This window comes from Equus przewalskii, chromosome 8 (assembly GCF_037783145.1).
Source record: "Equus przewalskii isolate Varuska chromosome 8, EquPr2, whole genome shotgun sequence".
NCBI classification, from domain to species: domain Eukaryota; kingdom Metazoa; phylum Chordata; class Mammalia; order Perissodactyla; family Equidae; genus Equus; species Equus przewalskii.
In genome coordinates, this window is record NC_091838.1 from 81,433,135 (window position 1) to 81,452,580 (window position 19,446).

At 41.8% G+C, this 19,446-nt stretch overlaps 1 protein-coding gene and 1 long non-coding RNA gene across 49 annotated transcripts in view; one reads left to right on the plus strand and one right to left on the minus strand.

Annotated features, from left to right (window-relative positions):
* Positions 1-12,313, plus strand: part of LOC139085176 (uncharacterized) — a 29,224-nt gene extending 16,911 nt beyond the window's left edge. Inside the window, exons 3-6 of the long non-coding RNA XR_011543274.1 lie at positions 4,534-4,609; positions 6,768-6,951; positions 8,513-8,618; positions 11,624-12,313. This is a non-coding gene — a long non-coding RNA (uncharacterized lncRNA). The remainder of the gene's footprint in view (positions 1-4,533; positions 4,610-6,767; positions 6,952-8,512; positions 8,619-11,623) is intronic.
* The window catches only part of PTK2 (protein tyrosine kinase 2), a 279,886-nt gene that overhangs the window by 109,733 nt on the left and 150,707 nt on the right, over positions 1-19,446 (minus strand). For all 48 annotated transcript variants that reach the window (XM_070631065.1, XM_070631067.1, XM_070631054.1 and 45 more), the window contains 4 exons: positions 15,680-15,820; positions 15,081-15,158; positions 5,019-5,126; positions 2,916-3,033 (listed from right to left, as the gene is read on the minus strand). In XM_070631065.1, coding sequence (XP_070487166.1) covers positions 2,916-3,033; positions 5,019-5,126; positions 15,081-15,158; positions 15,680-15,820 — 445 coding nt within the window. The remainder of the gene's footprint in view (positions 1-2,915; positions 3,034-5,018; positions 5,127-15,080; positions 15,159-15,679; positions 15,821-19,446) is intronic.

Below are 19,446 nucleotides of genomic sequence, written 5' to 3' on the forward strand. Positions count from 1 at the left end.
TTATGACCCCATATTAATCTGCATAATTCCCTCCTCTGAGAATTTTACTAAAATTGAAAGTTGCTACTGAGCTTTCCTGTGGGAAAGAGACAGGTTAGATAACGCCCTACAATGAGGCCAGGGTCACACAGCAACTTGGGTGGAACTCAGTTCAGGATATTTCGCTTATGGTTCTTACCATTTTCCGCCCCAAAAAACACCACCTTTTAAAGCACTTTATAATTTCAAGGTAATTGTGGTAGATCACAGAACTAACCAAGTACATCTGTGCATATTCAGAGCTCACATGGAGAACTCCCAGATCACTTATAACTGTTATCTCTGTTATACATACAAACATGCACATGCTGCTTACCATTAAGCACTTTATAATCCAAAGAAGACAGATGGATACATACATGATTGTTCTTTGAAGCACATTGCCAGGAAAACAGTACATGTTTGTAAAAACATGTTTTACATTTCTTTGAAAATTTTTTAATCATCTAAATTAGAAAACACATGTGTGCTCTTGTCCACATATATTTCTGACTATGATCCATTAAAAATGTTGGACTTAAAATATAACTTCACTTAGGCAATATATCTTCACTTTAGGTATCTATTATAAAATAGTCATGTAATAAATAAATACACTGTGATTTAGAATAAGATAGGTAAATTATCAAGCTTAATAATTCATTCTATAAAGACAATATAAAATCGGTAACAACCAATACCTACTAGGTTTTTATGAGAAGCATTTTCATTTACGCTCTTTTAATATGAATGAAGAACTTAATGCATCTCATTTCCCAAGCTTTGATATCAAAATGTTTCTCCCTAGAGGAGGAAAAAAAGCCAATCAGGGGCCAGCCCCGTGGCTGAGTGGTTAAGTTCGTGGGCTCCACTTTGGCAGCCCACAGTTTCGCTGGTTTGGATCCTGGATGCAGACGTGGCACCACTCATCATGCCACGCTGAGGCAGCATCCCACGTGCCACAACTAGAAGGACCCACAACTAAAATATACAACTATGTACTGGGGGGTTTTGGGGAGGAGGAGAAGAAGAAGAAGAAGAAAAAAGAAGATTGGCAACAGATGTTAGCTCAGGTGCCAATCTTTGGGGGAAAAAAAGCCAATCAAAAACACACACAGGAAGATGTTGAAGCTTTAAACATGGAATGACTCATTTAATGTTTAATGTCTGAATGTTATTTTTTTTTAATGTGTACCAACAAATTGATAAAGAACATTTTGGTAAATTAGGATGAAATAAAAATTATTTACCAAAAAGGAGATAGGCAATATGTTACATTTAACATTTTTCACAAAATACTGTCTTTGTATGAAGTTCTCTCAAAACATATTAGTAATATTTGTAAGGTACATACCTGTTTAAAGCACAAAATGAAAAATCAAGAGCTTATGGCTGCAAAAGGTTTAACTGAGAGCAGCCTTTAGACATTTCTAAAAGCAACTTCATTACTCTATTTCATATAAAGAAAGCTATATTTTAGAAAAAAGAAATGAATAGGCTTTCCTGGCCTGATCACAGTGGGAAAAACATTTTTGTGAGATCAGCCATGTCCTGGAATCCATACACTTAGTTCTTGGCCTTTTGGCTTAAAGCTTTAGCTATTGTTTTCAGAGCACAACATCATGACTCTAACTTTTAAACAAAGGTTCCAATGATTCCTCTCCATCACACTGCCCCCCCCCACCCCCCTTCAAACTGCTCTGTCGACACAGAGTCCTGGACGGCTGGGCAGGCGGGGCTTCCTGCTGTGTCTACACGCGGAGTCCAGTGCTTCATCCTTTGCTGTCCTTGTGCTCTGCTACATCTTCTCCACTATTAAACCCAGTTCTGCAGACCTGGACACACACCACTCAGCCCTTCTGGACTCTTCCTCTGTAATCATCCTAGTCACGGAAGTGCCAACTGGCAGGGATCCTATGTCAACCTGCCACAGAGCTGGCTGCTTTACGGGCACTACTGTGGACCCATCCACCACACTATAAAGTCAGTATCATTCTTTTACAGATGTGAAGTTTCAAAGTCAAGGTTCATACCTTGTGTCAAGATCATCCTGCAACTAGCAGCATCAACAGGAACAACAATACCAAAGTTTAAGAATATTTTATGTGCCAGGTACAGCTCCAAGCCTTCCACATATATGAGGTCACACATCCTCCCCAAAATTACAGAAGATAGGTACCACTCTTTGTGTTTTACGGATGAGAGAACTGAGGCACAGAAAGGTTAAGTAATTTACAGATGGCAGCACAGAGGACTCAAGATTGGAACCCACAAGTTGATGCAATTCCAAAAGCCCCGTTTTTTCCTGCTACTACCATGCTATCATCCTGCTGGGAATATTTTCGTTCGATTATTTCAGAAATCCTAATCCTCTAAAATTTTCCTTCTTATTGCCTTGCAAAACCCCAGATCATTTCTGAAGTGATACAGCCTTGTTTCCAGGACAGTTACTCATTCTAACTGTCGATTTTACATCATGACTTAGAACTCATTTTTGTTCTCTGACTGCTCTAAGCTTTTGAGATCTATAAGGAAAAACAGGAAAGAGACTTTATTTAACATGAGTTACAAGGGACACTTTTTTTAAAAAAAACAAAAAACTCAGAACATAATCCCAAAAGTTTATTTAAAAATACTACTGGTAACCTAGAAAATAAGTATGGTGTTCAAAACACAATAGTCTAAACACAATGTTTTCTTTAAGCTCTATTCAAACCCAGCTCTTAAGCTGTGAGCTGGATCACTTCCCTACAAAGAGAAGAACACAGATTTACCCGACTGAATTATTCGTCTGGCCTTCACATTTCCAGAGTTATCTAAAAGAAGGATTACAAGCTGTGGAGGATGAGCTCATCGAACAATTCAGTGGGAATGCTCACACAGAAGCAGAGCCTCACCTTTCTGGGGTCTGATGATAAAAGACTGCGTGGCTCCATTCACCAGCCGGCAATATCCATCTATCAAGTCAGCCATATTCTCTGCGATGGTGAGGGATGGCGCTGTCACTGTCAGAGGCTAAAAAGGGGAAGAGACCAAGAAAGAGGCGTTATTGTTCTTTCCAATAATCAAAGGGACAGCTGCGCTATGACATCAGATCCCTAGATACACTTGAAAACAGAGAAGAGTGGGAGTGAAACAAGATTTGTCATAAGGTTTGAGTGAAAAAGGAAGTTTGATATTTGAGGGTGTTATTCCTAGAATATGTGACAGAAGGCAAACCTAGATGAAAACAGAAAAATCACTTAGATTGAGGCTCACGTTCCAGAACAAAAGGAGGTGAAAAAATATTTTCCTTCAGAATGCCTGGCCCCTTTGGCACACTCTAATTAAGGGAAGAATTTAGATAATGAGTAAGTTAAGTATGGCTCATCTGAGAAACTAGACTAACATGGACTAAATTTTTATCAACCATCTACCACAATTTTTATAACATTAAAGAAAATTAGTAAAATTTCATTATTTTTAGTATGCATAGCATGTTCTGCCTAAGAGCTTATAAACCACTCTTTTCAAATTAAAAGATGCCATTGTGATAAACTTCCTTAAGACCTACCATTAAAGGTTATCCAAGAGATAATCAAAGCTGTATTTTACTTTCAAATACAGGTGTGGCCTAACTGATGTAGTAGTTTCATCATCTCCTTCTAAATGAACAACTTACTCACCTGCATGATCCTAAATATTATTTGGGGATAGCAAAAAGGAAAGAAGACAGTCTGAAAATGACAGTGCCAAACAAGAACACTACTGAGCTATTTTCAGGAAATTTCAATTTACAGTAAGGTTTCAGTATTTTATGATATCATTTAACTCCAAGAAAAAACAGCGGACTTCCTAGAGCCTCAGAAGTGTTACAGATCCCGAGGCAGAAAGCAGTAAGAACGGTGGGGAGCACGGGAAACACACCCGCCCGAGGTGAGGCTGCAACGGGCCGAAGAGCTCTGCTGAGCAGCGACAGAGGAGTTCCGAAAAACACGTTTCACGCGCAAGTGGAACTGCATGCGCGACCAGACTATTCGGATTCTTCAATACTCGAGGATGCTCTGTCCATCTTTCAGAAAGGGTCACCTTACGTACTCTTTGCCAAATGAGCATTTCTCATGCCGTGCCTGGTCTTTAACGCACTAGACTTCACGCTGATTAAGAACACAGGCTCTGAGGGGCCGGCCCCGTGGCTGAGTGGCTAAGTTACTGTGGTCCACTTTGGCGGCCTGGGCTTCACCAGTTCGGATCCTGGGCATGGACCTAACACCACTCATCAAGCCATGCTGTGGTGGCATCCCACACAGAAGAACTAGAATGACCTACAACTAGGACATACAACTATGTACTGGGGCTTTGGGGAGGGGGGAAAAAAAGGAAGATTGGCAACAGATGTTAGCTCAGGGCCAATCTTCCTCACAAAAGAAAAGAAAAGAACACAGGCTCTGAGTTCAGACTGTCTGGGATCAACCCCGTCTGTACCACTTACTAGGACTGTGGCCAACCTCTTGTGCTCATTTTCCTCATCTACAGGACGAAGATAACCAAAGTATCTAGAGGACTTCCTTCACGGGTTCTGAGAGAAACACGTGCTGCTCTTGGCTGACAGGTAAAGTGTTGGAACAGTGGGTGACACATGCAGCAGGAAGTACCAGCTGCTGCTGCTGTGGTTATTATTATGATTATTACCACTGAGAGAATGTCACATACAACACAGTCTGGGAAATAACGTAGTTTACAGAATATATAAATATTTTCATATAATTCTAACAAGTTGATTTCCTTGGTAATTCACAATAATCTTCAATCATCTTCACAATAATGCTCTTGATTGATTTTTAAATCTGTCTCCTGTTCTATTCTTGGGAGCATTTAATCATTATTACTTGTTATGTAAGAGAAACTTGTGATTCTGATGATCCATGAAAACTTCATCCTTATCTCCCAAAAAAATCATCATTTCCAAAATACCACTCGGTTTTAGTTTTCCCTTAATGACGGCTGTGAGCCTTCCTTACCTCGGGTGCGCCTGCTATTTTCAGTTGCAGCATTCCTTTCCTGTCCTTGTCCTCGCTGTTTGAATACTGAATGGTCTGCACTTGGTTGAAGTCGGCCAGATGTGTCGGCTTTGGAAAGAAAAGGCAAAAACTTTGGACGACAGATAAAAGACTCACGTTGACTATTCTGTGACATTCTTATGGTCCCAACTCCCACCCCATTCTCCTAAAGGCATCCTCCTTAAGACTGGATGCCTGGGGGGAAGTGACAGTCCATCTAGCCCCAGTGGGGATCTCTCCCTCTGCAGAACAGTTGTGGAATTGCCAGAACCATCTGCTCACTTCCAGGTTAGCAAGTGCCTGCTCTCTATGCTCCCGACGGCCAGCGAGGAGCACTCCATCCGTAGGGTTTGGATGAGTGAATTACAGGTACCACAGAGAGAGAACACACAAGACAGAAAGGAAGGAAACAGAAGGCAGTGCCTGACTTGACTCACGTGCCAGCCAGGGGGAGAACTGTGTGAAACTCTCAGTCCAAGTGGACATCTTGCTCCCCTACCCACAGAGAGAGGGGCCCAGGCCCACACCCAGCACACCCTGAGCTAGACTAAGTCTCTGAAATTTATGGAAGTTCTTGAGTGTAATAGTTAGGAGCTAGGGGACAGCAGGTATCCAAAGGACTCTTGCCAGACAGACATGCCAAGAGAGACTGTCCATTTTCCAAGTACAATAAACTCTTTTTTCTTCTTATGAAGACAAAATACGCCCATCTGTCTTTTACCCTTCTAGCATTTCATGACAATGATCACTTTGCGTGACAGGATTCCTTCACATTTTCACAAAACAATTAGCCCACTTAATATTCCATTCTCTCAGAATATCACGAGGTATTAGCCTCTCCCCGCCAAGTGCACTGGACTCAGCACAGATGACGCCATTGGGACTGAGCTGGAATTATGGCTCAGAAAGTGACTCCTAGTCAGCTCCCCTTCCCAGCAAAACATCTTTGCAGCTTTGCTTTCAGGCACAGGTGTGTTCTGCGAGGCCTTCCTGCCTTCACATGGAATGCCCAGGGCCAGCCTCCGCTCCTCCTGTCTTAGGCCTCTGGGGCATCTGTCCTTGAGGAGCTGCCCCTGCCGCTCCGGCTCTTCCGCAGCTCTTCACAGGGGCTTCTTCCCTCCCCAGTCTATACGGTTCAAGTGCCGCCGTGCTCTTGCGGTGGGCCCTGTTCTTCCCCAGCTGTGCATGGCCTGGTGAACACCGTCCAGTCCTGTGCACGAGTACCACCTCCAGCCCTGAACTGGGACTCACGTATGCAACTCCCGACACGACATCCCCACATGGACCTCTGGGAGAGACTGCAAACTTAGCAGTCACAGGTCCTCCTTCAAAGCATGTCCCTCCTCCAGTCTTCCTCACTTCAGGAAAAAGCATCACCATTCAACCTCGTTCTTGAGCCAAGAAATGAAGGCATTATCTCTGACTGCTCTCTCCCTTACTCCCATATCCTGCCTAGCTCCAAACATTCAGAATCTGTGAGTTTCCTTTCCGTCTCCGTGGCTACCATGCTACTCCCAGCCACGGTAGCTTATCATGCAATTGTCTCCCGACCGACCCGTTTCCCTTCAACAAACCACCCCTATCTGGAAGCAAGGGAGGTACTTTAAAATGTAAATCAGGTCCTATGAGTCCCCTGCTTACAAAGGTACAAGGCCAGCAAGAAGGAATCAGACAGCCCCCTAAGCAGACCTCTGCCTGCTTCTCCGACAGGACTTCCTTCCATGACCTCGTCTTGATGGGATACACTCTAGTCTCACGGGGCAAAAGCCATTCGGTTCACCAAAGGACGAGGGATGTAAACAAGGACTATGGCTGCGAGACATCTTAGAATGTGCAGGAAATTCCCTCACAAGGAAAAACTGTCCTCTGTCCTGAATGGCTTCCAAATGTCCAGGTGTGTATTCATGTAGGTGAAAAATCTGATTTTAGAACCCAAGTTTAGTTTAAAACACAAAGTATACTCTGCATTGAATTTTCCAAGAATGCAACTGGGGGGATATAATATCAGGGGATATTATACTTTGCTATCTTTGGAATTTTACTATGAGTTGCTCACTATTTTGGAAAATGACATCATTGAGGGCAACACCTGTTTGGTATCTAAGCTGCTGACACAATGAACCCATTTGTAGCCACTGTACATACATATGTAACAGAGATCTGAGGCTCCTTCTAACAGACTAGGAACTGAATATTATTAAGTTGGTAGTGACACACGAAATGAAGGGTACCTCAGTTTCACTACAGGATTACATTAAAACATTCCTATTATTGCCATCTTATAATTTAAAAAAATTTTTCCAAAGTACAATAGAAATTTAAGTTACGGAAGTTGTTATATTGAAATTATTATTATTCTTTTCTTTTTTGGTGAGGAAGATTGGCCCTGAGCTAACACCTGTTGCCCATCTTCCTCTTTTTGCTTGAGGAACATTGAGGCTGAGCTAACATCTGTGCCAACCTTCCTCTACTTTATGTAGCATGCTGCCACAGTGTGGCCTGACGAGTAGCGCTAGGTTCATGCATGGGATTCAAACCTGCGAATCCTGGGCTGCTGAAGTGGAGCGTGTGAACTTAACCACTATGCCACCGGGCTGGCCCCTTGAAATTATTTTTTACTTCTTTTTTTAACTTACTGTTTTTCTACCTCATTCTGACATTATCCCCAAAGGTTGACTGCATAACTTTTCCTCATCACTTCCCTATATTACTTGTAAGGAATGACTTCCAGTTGCCCTCTCTCAAATTAAGACTTTCATTACAAGGTATCTGACTATTCTGTGATGTCTGCCAATGTTTGTACTGAGCACTGATAAACTGAAAGAGATATTTTGAAACTATATGTACATGACATACTCTATAATTTAATTTCAGGATAGCAAAAGGATATTAAATGAAGAGGACAGAGAGTCGGGAAGGGCCTATGCTGACCATCCACTCTACATTAGACACCCAGACATTCTCTCTCATCATCCTATTGTTGCGTTTTTTCACTATCAGATTTCACTCTGTACTGGGCCACGAGAATCCAGCCCACTGCCCAGCACAAAGCTGTTACATAAATACACAAGCAAGCGGACTAACATTAACACTTTAAGATAAGGCACATAAGTAGTCATTATCCAGCAAGAAGGAGGGAAAGAGGTGCTCAAGGAGGAGACCCTAGAACTGCGCTTTCCAATCCAGTGGCTGGAAGCCACAGGCGGCTATTGAGCACCTGGTGGTACACGGCTGGTCCACACTGAGAGGTGCTGGAAGTGTCGAATGCATGCCGATTTCAAAGACTTAGTATGATAAAAAGAATATAAAATATCTCAGTAATTTTTATATGGATTATACCTTGAAATGATGATATTTTGGATATACTAGGCTAAATAAGATTTATTATTAAAATTAATTTCACTCATCTTTTTACCTTTTTAAATGTGGTTACTAGAATGTTTTAAATTACACAGGAGGCTTGCACCTTACTTCTCCGGGACGGTACCGGAAGAAGGCAACCCAGAAGTCAAGTGAAGCAGATATGGCCTCAGAGGCACCCAATGGGCTTGGCTACATGAGGTCAGCAGCACTCCTGACCAATGCAGTTTGGGTGGACAGGGGTGGTGCGATGGCGGCAGGCAGGGAAAGCCTGGGTGGAGAAGCATGAAAGGCAAATGGGAAGACTCACAGGCCAATGCAATTAGATAATCTCAGCACGGCCCAGCCACGTGCCACCAGGTGCTCAATAGCCATGTGTCAGGAAGTTTTGCAACAGAGGAAAGAGTAAACATGTGAGAGACTGGAGAAGGAAAGGGATATAGGGTTGAGAGGGGACATTTTTAGGAAAGGGGAAATTATACATTTTTCTGTGCTGACAGGAATGACCCAGGAGATTAGAAACGTTTACTGATGCAGCAAAGAGAGCAGGTGAGATGAATGGGAGCCATTACACAAGCAGAGGAGTGGTCTTATCCAGGAGCGTGAAGTTCACCCACAGAAGGCACAGGACAACAAAGAGGGTGGGTGTGACAGGCAGAAATGCGAGAGGGGCAGATGTTATGGGGATTTCTGGAGGCTCTCTCTTGATCAACCCATCCTACTTTCCTTCTACTTCACACAACCAGCAACTCTTATTTCAGAGATACAGAGATCCTTATGATCTCAAATAGAAAACATACTTTTTTTCCCCCCAGGAAAATTAGCCCTGAACTAACATCTACTGCCAATCCCCCTCTTTTTGCTGAGGAAGAATGGCCCTGAGCTAACATCCATGCCTATCTTCCTCTACTTTATATGTGGGACGCCTGCCACAGCATGGTTTGCCAAGCAGAGCGTAGGTCTGCACCTGGGATCCGAACCAGCGAACCCCAGGCCACTGAAGTGCAACGTGCAAACTTAATCTTTGTGCCACTGGGCAGGCCCCAAAACATACATTTTTTGATGGAAGATTTACAAAAACCAACCATATGCTTGGCTCTGAAAAAGACTGTAACAAATTCAAAATACTTAACGTTTAAAAAGCCATAGTCTCCGTTCATAAGCCAATACCGTGAGAAATAATAAAAATAAAACCCCAAGACCTACTTGAAAACTAAATAACATTCTCCTAAATAATGCTATAATGAAAAACAAAAATAAAAATGAAATTTCAAACCACATAGAAATACAATGAAAAGGAGAATACCACATACAAAAATTGGTAAGATACATTAAAAGTTGTACAAGAAAATGGCCTCCAAAGTAAACAAGAATAAATTTTAAAGAAGTATTTAAAGGGAATAGTAGAAGAAAAGGATAAAAATAACCAAAAGATGCTGGGAAAAGGGAATCTGTGAAGGTAAACACTGAAATTAATGAAAATAAATAGAAATGCTACCACCCAAATCCCTAAGCTTGTCCTTCAAAGACAGCTAAAATAGATAAACCCTTTGCAAGTCTGAAAAAGGAGCCAAACCCAAAAAGACAAGCTTAGGAATGAGACAGGATACAGAAATAAAGTTACTGGAACGATGTAAGAGAATTATGAGATGCAACTCTATGGAGACAATTTGAAAATGCAGAGAAGCAGACGATAGGCTAACAAAACATAAATACCCAAACTGACACAGCAAGTAGAAAACTGGAATAGATCTATTAGTGTTGAAGAGACCGGAAAGGTGCTGAACCTCTATCACCGAGAATGGCCTCATGCGGTACAAAGATCAGTTCTATCCATCTCTAAAGCACATGCGATCCCAATTTGACTTAAAATACTTCAGGCCATAAAATCGTGAAAAGCCCCCTCATTCACCTGATAAAAATCAGTGTAACTTTTAATATCTATATCCTTTTAAAGCTAATATAAAAGAGACTAATCTCACATAAATAGTTGCAAAAATTCTACATATTAGCAAATATATCAATATTTCATTCAAAAGAACAATATAGTATAACCAAGTAGAAGCTATTTAATGGCTCAATATCAGCACATCTATCAATATAACATAAAATAATCACAAATTACAGGATCCTATCAATAAAGGCTGAAAAGGCCTTCAATTAAATCTAGCAGCCACTCCTAATAAAAATTCTAAGCATAGAAGGGCATCATTTAAAAACATTAAAGACACTTCACTAAAACTCAACAACAAACATTATCCTAAATGATGACACACTTTTAATTAATAAATTAAAATCTAAAACAAGATATGGGTACCCTCTACCACCCATTATGAAACATGATCTTTGAGGCTCCTGTAAACATGAGAAAAGGAAAACATTGTATAGATTAGAGAAAAAAGTTAAAACAATTCTTTTTTTTGCTGATTACATGATTATATACCTATAAAATCTAAGATTCTAATAAAAAGTGACATTAAATGAATGATAAGGTTGTTTAATATATGATAAACAGCAAGCAAGTATATTCCGCTATGTTCACTGAAGGAAGTTTAAATTGGATCGGCCACAAAGAATATCCATTCACTGTAAGTCCAAAAACTGCACAACACTCAGGAACTAGTTTAATCTGAGAGACTTTTATGAAAAAGACTACGAAATCTTATTGAAGGACATAAAAGCAGTCCTGAACAAATAGAAAGACATACCACATTCTTGGACCAGGTAACTTAAATCCAAAAACAGCCACTGTCACGAAATTTCACAAAATTAACATAGAAGTTGGAATGCCAACAGCTGTTAACTTTATAACTTTGGTTTTGAAAGACTAAATAGCTAGGAAAGCATACAAAAGAAGAATGATATACAAAGAAAGGATACAAAAAAAGATGAACCTGGGCTGTAAGCTACAGCAATCACATCAGTGTGGAACTGGTGCAGAAAGAGGGAACTGGCCCAGTGGAACAGGAGAGAGGATCCAGAAGCACATTATAAACGTAGTGGATGGTTCAATTCAGAGGTGAAAGATTAGACTACTTAATAAATTGTGTGGACACAGGTGGCTGCTCACCTGGAATACGGACAACAATAGCAAGACTGTAATAATGATGAGAGCCAACATTTTCTAGGTACTTCCTATGTGCTAGGCCATGATTTAAACAATTCAAATTTATTAACCTATTTAATTCTCCTACCAACTCTATTAGGTACTTGCAATTACTGTTGTCATTTTACTGAAGAGGAAACACAAGCCGACTGTGAAGGAATGGACCCAAAGTCACAATGCCAGCATGGGAGTGACTCAAGATGGAACTCTTGGCCGTATACTCCAGAGCCTTTCCTCTTGACCCCACTGCAGGCCCCACCTTTAATCTGCTCTCCTGAGGAATCTACGTGGATTCTTGTACCATGTGCAAAATCCCAGAAGGGTTAAAGATATAAATGTGAAAAGATAAACTCTTGCAAGAAAATATAAGAGACTACAAACCTAATCTAAGGGCTATGACTAAAAAATCTATAAGGAAATAAAAGATAATGTCATAGAACTTTCTGAAGAGGTCGTACCAATTTATATTCTCACCAGCAGTATACGAAAGTGTCAGCTGTTCCACGTTCTTGCCAATACTTGCTATTCTAAGTCTTTTTCATTTTAGCCATTCTACTGGAATGTGTAACAGTGTACACTGTGCATTTCTCTGATGACTATGAGGCTGAACCCCCTTCCACTATTTACTGACTATCTGGATATCCTCCATTGGGTCATCTGCCCTTTTCTTAATGATTTGTTGTCATTCTTTATCCTGGATTAAGAGTCCGTTGTCAAATCTATTTCTTGCAAATATCTGGCTTGCCTTTCTACTATCTTTTGATGAAATGAAGTTCTTGATTTCAATGTAGTCTAATTTACGAAAATTTTCTTTGAGAGACAGCACTTTCTATGTCCTGTTTAAGGAATCTCTGCCTACCCCAAAGTTATAAAGATACTCTCCTATGGTTTCTTCTGAAACTTTTAACATTTTACCTTTCACATGTAAACCAATACTCCATCTGGAGTGGATTTTCATTATGGTGTGTGATAAGGGTCAAAATCCATTCTGTTTTCCTCAATGAATGTCGAGCTGACTCAGCAGCATTTATTGAAAAGTTAATCAAGGATGCTAGAAATCAGGATAGCGGTCACCCTTGGGGTGTGCGACTAGTGACTAGAAAGGGGCATGATGGGACACAGATTGGTGTGCTTAAGGTCAACAGCCAATGAGAGATTTGTAAAAGAATTGTAACCAAGATAAATGAAAACACACTGACCTCCTGAATGTGTAAAGGGACTTACAAATTGAAGAGAAAAAGAACTTATCAGGGGGTATATGGAAAATCTCCATACATTCCTCTCAATTTCATTGTAAAACTGAAACTACTCTAAAAAAATAATCTTTATTATATATATATTTATTATATATGTATAAAAATATATACACATAAAGGACTTTGTAAATGCTAAAAAAAATTTGCTCTCTTTCACACATGTGCATGCACACACACATGCACACACACAAATGCCCCCTTTCCTACTCCAGGATATCACTATCTGAAAACAACATATCACTATTTGAAAATGACATATGAGCCTCAGCTATTAAGCAAAGAGAGTAACAAGAAAATGTCACTTCACACCTGTTGAAATGGAAAACTTAAAAAGCTTTTAAAACTGCTGCTAGCAAGTGAGTGGGAAGCACCAGTCTCATTCACTGCTGGGACAACGTGAAGTTTCTCAGCCTTACTGAAAAGCAATCTGGCAGTTGCTTTTACAATTACAAGTATTTGGAGGGATCCTACAGTTCCATCCCCTGGTAATCTCTTCCTTAAGGAGAAAAGGCAGTAGTACATAAAGATAAAGACATATGTAAAATAATGTTTATTACATCACATCTGCAAGGCAGAAATCTGTAAGCAAAGTAAATGCCCTTCATGTGATCCAACTGAAACCGGCTCAACACAAGACTGACATAAGGGAAGCCATATTGTAGAAAAGAGACCATGTTGTAACTTTGAATGACCTCTGACTAACTAACCCAGCTGGATTTGCACCCTCCAGGAGAGCCACCTGTTCTGTAGATTTTATGACCCTTGCTAGTGCACATACCTCCCAGTTGTGATAAGATGATAACCTCATTCTTTTAAGTTCTTTAGGAACCTGATGACCCCCAAATAGAGAGTCTATGCTGATAGCCATCATTCATGAAAACTGAAAGATCTGGTGTGGCAACTCTCAGTCTGTAACAGCAGAGAGTCAACATTGCTAACCTGTCCCCTATAACCCACTGGCCTACATAACTGCTTCAAGATTCTGAGCCCTTCTTAAGATGGTTCTTTTGGACATTAGTCGGCCATCTTCCCTCTTGCTAGCAAGCTGTAATAAAATGCTCTCTCTCTGCCCCCATCTTGCCTCTTGACAAGTGGCTTTTGTCTTGTGGCGAGCAGAGCTTGCCTTTTGTGTGGTTAATCCCACCTGGCCACCAGAGAGGAGGGGCAGAGCCACCGTGGACTTGAAGGGATCTTGTCCACATTTCACTGAGTGAGACCAAGATGTAGGTCAGGATGCCCCATGATAACCTCACTTTTGAATAACAAAGCACAGAAGAAAATTACTGAGTCATTTCCATGTTAACCCGGCGGGAAGGGAAAGAGTTCATGGGAGGGCCCATGGAAGGATTCAAGCGAAAGGATGGGGAGGAAGGAAAGAGTGCACTGGGGGAAAGGCAGGGATGGTAAGCTATGGCTTGGTCATATTTCTGCATTTATGTGAACATGTGTGTCCAGGAACATGTATGAACACACTGAGTGAGAAAGAACGCTTGCTGGTGCAAGGGCTGAGAAGCCTCAGCACCCCGTCCCCAACCCCGTCTAAACGGGAGCATGCTGTCCCTCGTGCACTTTGCTCTCCGTCACAGCACTAAGATCACACGACACATGAGAATTGCACACTCCTGTACATCTGTCTACCCACTCGACCGCAAGCTACCTAAGGGCCAGCACCTCTGTCTATCTTGTTCCCTGCTGTATCTCTCACCCCAGGACCAGGCCTGGCACAAAGCCGGTGCTCAATAACACTCCATGAAAGAAAGAAACAGGAATAAACAAGAAAAGGTTAGTACTTCCCCCACAAGAGAACAAAAGAAGGTCCAGTGTGGCATTAAGGGACACTTTTTTCTCAGTAAGGTAAAAGGGGGTAGTAGGGATTTGTGCAGAGTTGTGAAAGTATGAAATTTTTTTTTCTGGAAAAAGCCAGAAGAAGCTGTTTCAAAGGATATAATACAATTATATTCAAATCAGATATAGAATTGAATGAAGACAATGGTATTTAAAACTTCTCCAGAGAAACTAACAACTCTTTTCAGATCTCATGAACATATACACAATTTGTATGATTAATTTCCTTCAAAAACTAAAGAATTCTAAAGAATTTCAACATGGGCCTAGACTTTCTCTTCCTCTCTCCACCATGAGCAACAATCACTGTGAAATGGAAAGAGTTAATTGCAGAATGCTGTCTTTTTCATAAGAATGCCCCATCTCCTTAATCTGAGTCCTCACTGTCTACGGTCCAGGCCAATACAGGTGTGTGTCAGGGCACAGGCAGTCTGGGGCCTCCCCAAACAGACTTACGTTGCAGCCCTTGTCCGTGAGGTAACTGATGCCTTCTTCCGGGCCGATTGCCAGTTCCACTGAAATAATCCAGCTTGACTTTTGAAGGTGAAACAGGTGAGGACAGAGGTACCAGAAGGAAAAAGAAATATTTCAGATAAAGGCTATGAACACATTAAACAACCAAAGAAGGGCTGGCTTAGCTTGCTATTAATCCATCTAACCAAATAACATAAAATATTCATCACTTCATTAATCCAGTATCTGCAGAGCCTACAGAGAGAGAAACTGTGCTCATCCCAGCGCGTCTGAAGCTAACAGTTTCTTTGCGAAGACTATTTGAAGAGGTACACTAACCCTTAGGGAGCAGTTATTCAATGAATTGTTAGGCTGGAATTGAAGACATCTAATTATGAACATAGGCATGCTACTAAGAAAAGATGATTTTATTCTCACATTGATCATCTTTTGCATTTTTCCCACCATAAAATAACAAAATGACAATCTCATGTTGGTAAAATGTGACAAACTAGATTTCAATCAGAAATTTAGACATATGTTGCTGAGCAAAGCAAAAGAAATCACACCTAGTCCATTCTTTCCCATGTCCCCATACTTACACCAAGAGCACACTTGAAGCATTCTTTATCAAATCTGTACACTGGGGAGAGGATCTCAAAGAATTTCAGAATACTTTCTTCTCTGTTAAGGTTGGCAAACTGTCTAAATGTTTGTTGGATCAGTTTTCTGAGTGTTTTGGCCTGCACGATAAGATTACAAAGATCTTTTTAGAGTCAACAATAAGTAAAGACCACAGAAATAATAGCTAGCATCAAAGATTTCTGTCCTACTCACCACCTAATACCACCTGTGTTCACATTACTACAAAATGTCATATTTATCAAAGCTTTATTTTTTAAAATAACTGTAATAAAATACACATAAAATATACCATCTTAACCATTTTTAAGCATACAATTCAATGCTTTTGAGTTTTATTTCTTAAATAGAATTTGTAAGGCAATAATTTGCTTCTTAGAACATGTGGTAGAAAGTCAGGCATTAAAAACGTGCCATATATGCATATGATGGGGAGCTGGCCAGGGCGAAGATATAAAGGCACTCGCACACTCCACTAGTATGAGCTTGAGTTGATACAACCTCTCCGAAGGGCAATTTGGCAACGCAAATCAAAAACCTTAAAAACACCAACTCTTGATCCAGAAATTAAAATCCCCAGACATTATTCTGTTTTTTTGTTTTGGTGAGGAAGATTTGCCCTGAGCTAAGATCTGCACCAATCTTCTATTTCATATGTGGGTCGCTGTCAGAGCATGGCTAATGAGTAGTGTAGGTCCATGTCTGGGATCTGAACCTGTGAACCCGAACCGCCGCAACAGAGCACATCGAACTTAACCACTAGGCCACAGGGCCAGCCCCAGGACATTATTATTTAAAAATAATTACAGAACTATGCGAAGATTCAGCAACAAGGAAGCTCACTGCAGAACTGTGTACAGTAACACATGGATGGGTTACATAGTGCACAGTGTGCCTGTCTACCCAATGTTCTATGCAGCCCTCAAGACTGTTGTGTGGAACTAATTTATTGACATTAAAATCTGTATCACAATGTTACAGGAAAAAATATGATGAAACCACCTGTTTGTGTAGTACAGACGCCTTTAAAAGGAGAGCACCAGAGATGGGACTCATACACAGCCACGTGTGTGTGCACAGACACACACATGCATCAGCACACAGCGAAGGAGATAAACCAACTACACCTCTTTTTTCTGTGCAGTGGGGTCACAGGTAATCTGCTGCTCCATTTTTGCTCATTTGAGTTCTCTATTTATGCGCCCTGAGCATCTGGATAGTGGAGGGAGGTGATCTTCAGGCAGCAAGCCCACAGTCTGCGGCGTGCCTGAGGAAGCCAGTGGGCAAAGGATGTGTGACAAGGTCTGAAGAAGAGGGGATGGAGGATGCAGGCCATGGTGAGGACTCGGTTTTCACCCCATGAGATGCAAAGTCCTTTGGCGGCCTGCAGTAGGAGCGAGGTTACCTAATAATAGCTAACAGTTAATCCTGTTCTCCCTTACTTGCATCAAAATCAGCCGCAATTGAAATTAAAAAACACAACTACCATTTGTTTGGTTCGTGAAAAGTTTTCTCAGGTTCCCCAAGGTCAATTCCATCTTTTCCACTCCAGTGGAAGACTACCTCCAGGCCCGATCACTGCACGTCTCCCTCACCTACATCACCTCCAACCTTCTTGCCCCAGTCTTTCTGCTCTCTGCCTGTCCTCCGTGCTCCTGTCAGATCTCACTGCAAAATCCAGAAAATGAGCACGTCCCTCTGCTGCTGCGAAATCTGCAATGACTCCCCTGTGCCCCTAATGCTCTCATCTCAGTATTTAGCCATACGAAGTGACTGCTTGCCCAGTGACCTCACATCGTCTGAGTGCTGAACACAGACAGGGCTGACGGAGGACAAGCTGCAACTCCAGGCAGCAGGAAATGCACGTGAGAGTCAGCAGCAACACCAGGACAGGGGGCCGACTGGGACAGATCCCAAGGGGCAGCCTGAGAGACACTTGGAGGGAACAAATCTGGTGCAGGAACGGGCACTGTTCTGGAGTGGTGGCAGCAGTAGAGCAGGCATACCCAGGAAACAAACTGCTCCAGCTTTACAGCTCTATCTTCTGAAAGAGGCTGACTCATCCTGTCTTCACGCCTTTCTCCACACTGTCCCCTCTACCCTGAAAGTGTCTCCCTAATTCTATTCATCTTTCAAGTTGCCTTTAAAGTTACTTATCCTTTCATTTACTCATTTAATGTCATTTAAATAGCTTTACCAAAAGTTACTACGTGCCAGGTACCGTGCCAAACACAGGGTTTAAGAGTGGAGAATGCAGCAGATACTGTCTTTGCCCTCATGGATCTATAAATATAGTGGAAGCACACAGATAGAATGCAAACAAGTAAATAACTACGTAATTAAAAATTGAGAAAGCAAAATTAAAAGTTAAGATGTCGAGCAGAGTCTGAAGACAGAGAAGAACGTTTCTCCCTCTCTCCTTAGGGTGGAGAGGAGACTGTGTGAGAGCGAGCACTGAAGCTGAGGTTTAGAAGAGCCACTCACAGGGGCCAGGGGATGGGGCCATGCAGGAGGGTTGGGCCAGCCGTCTGCCAAACCTGCTAGGGCCTCTGTGTCACCTTGGCTATACTTACACCATGGAACCTGTGACCTGTACCCACAGTGCCCTGTTTTGAGTATGAGGACTCTTTTTAAATGTACAATAATTTCTGGGACTCCCAAATGACAGGAGTCACACCTCCTGTGATAACTGCTAACCTACATATAGCTTTGAGGAGACTTCACAATAATTCTGAGGCCACCAAGGGCCTCACATTTGAGAACTGCTGATGATACTACTAACGTGCAAGAGCCATTTTCATATACTTTTCTGCTTTTTAATTTCACAGTGGCTAGTGCACTTGTTCAATGACAATGTAAATGTGCTAAAGAACTATGTCTTACACTCGTTTGAATGTCTGTCCGTGTTGTCATCTCCCCATGGCCCCTGCTCCCCCGCCCCCGGAAACTGCAGATTTACGCATAGAGGCATCCTTTCCACTCAAGGATCTTCCCATGCCTTCTCAATGCCCACATCAGGGACTCTCCATGTCAAACTGAGTCTTCTGTCCTCCCAACTCAAGAGTATGGCCAACCGGCACCCATAACTTTCCAGAAGGATATAACTCTGCTGTTCTCATGTCCCCCCAAGTGCTCTGGATTTCACCTCCAACCCACCACGCCAAACTCCACTTGAAGCTCTTTGTCCTCTGAATACCATACCCGAGCCAACTCACTCATGCCAACGGTCTATGGGCTACTTGTCAGTGGCAACAGTGTCCCACCCACCTCTGGCTGGTACCCAGCCTTCACCAACTGCATGGCATGTGCTGGAAGAGTTGGTCCCCCACAATTCACTCCAGTACTTCATTAATAGGTCAGGACACTCTAATGAAAATAAAGAAGCAGAGTAGGAACACTGGAAAAAGGGCCCAAAACATTAAAGAAGAGTATACGTCTCCTCTCCTGTTCTTAAATACGTCTTACTACATTTGCAGAGTACTGTATACTTTAAAACCAACACGTGTATGTTCATTTCCCACTAGATTATCAAGAGGCTTTGTGAGAAAGGGAGGGCTATGATTACCTCCCCGCACGAGGCTGAGAAGACGGACTCGGGGGAAAATCCACGACTCTCCTTACAGTCCTAGTCTTGACGGGAAAAAGAGCAAGCAGAACCCAGACATCTGAACACAGGGCTTTTGTCACAGATTGCATTTCATACCAACACTGTGACCCAAAGACAGGC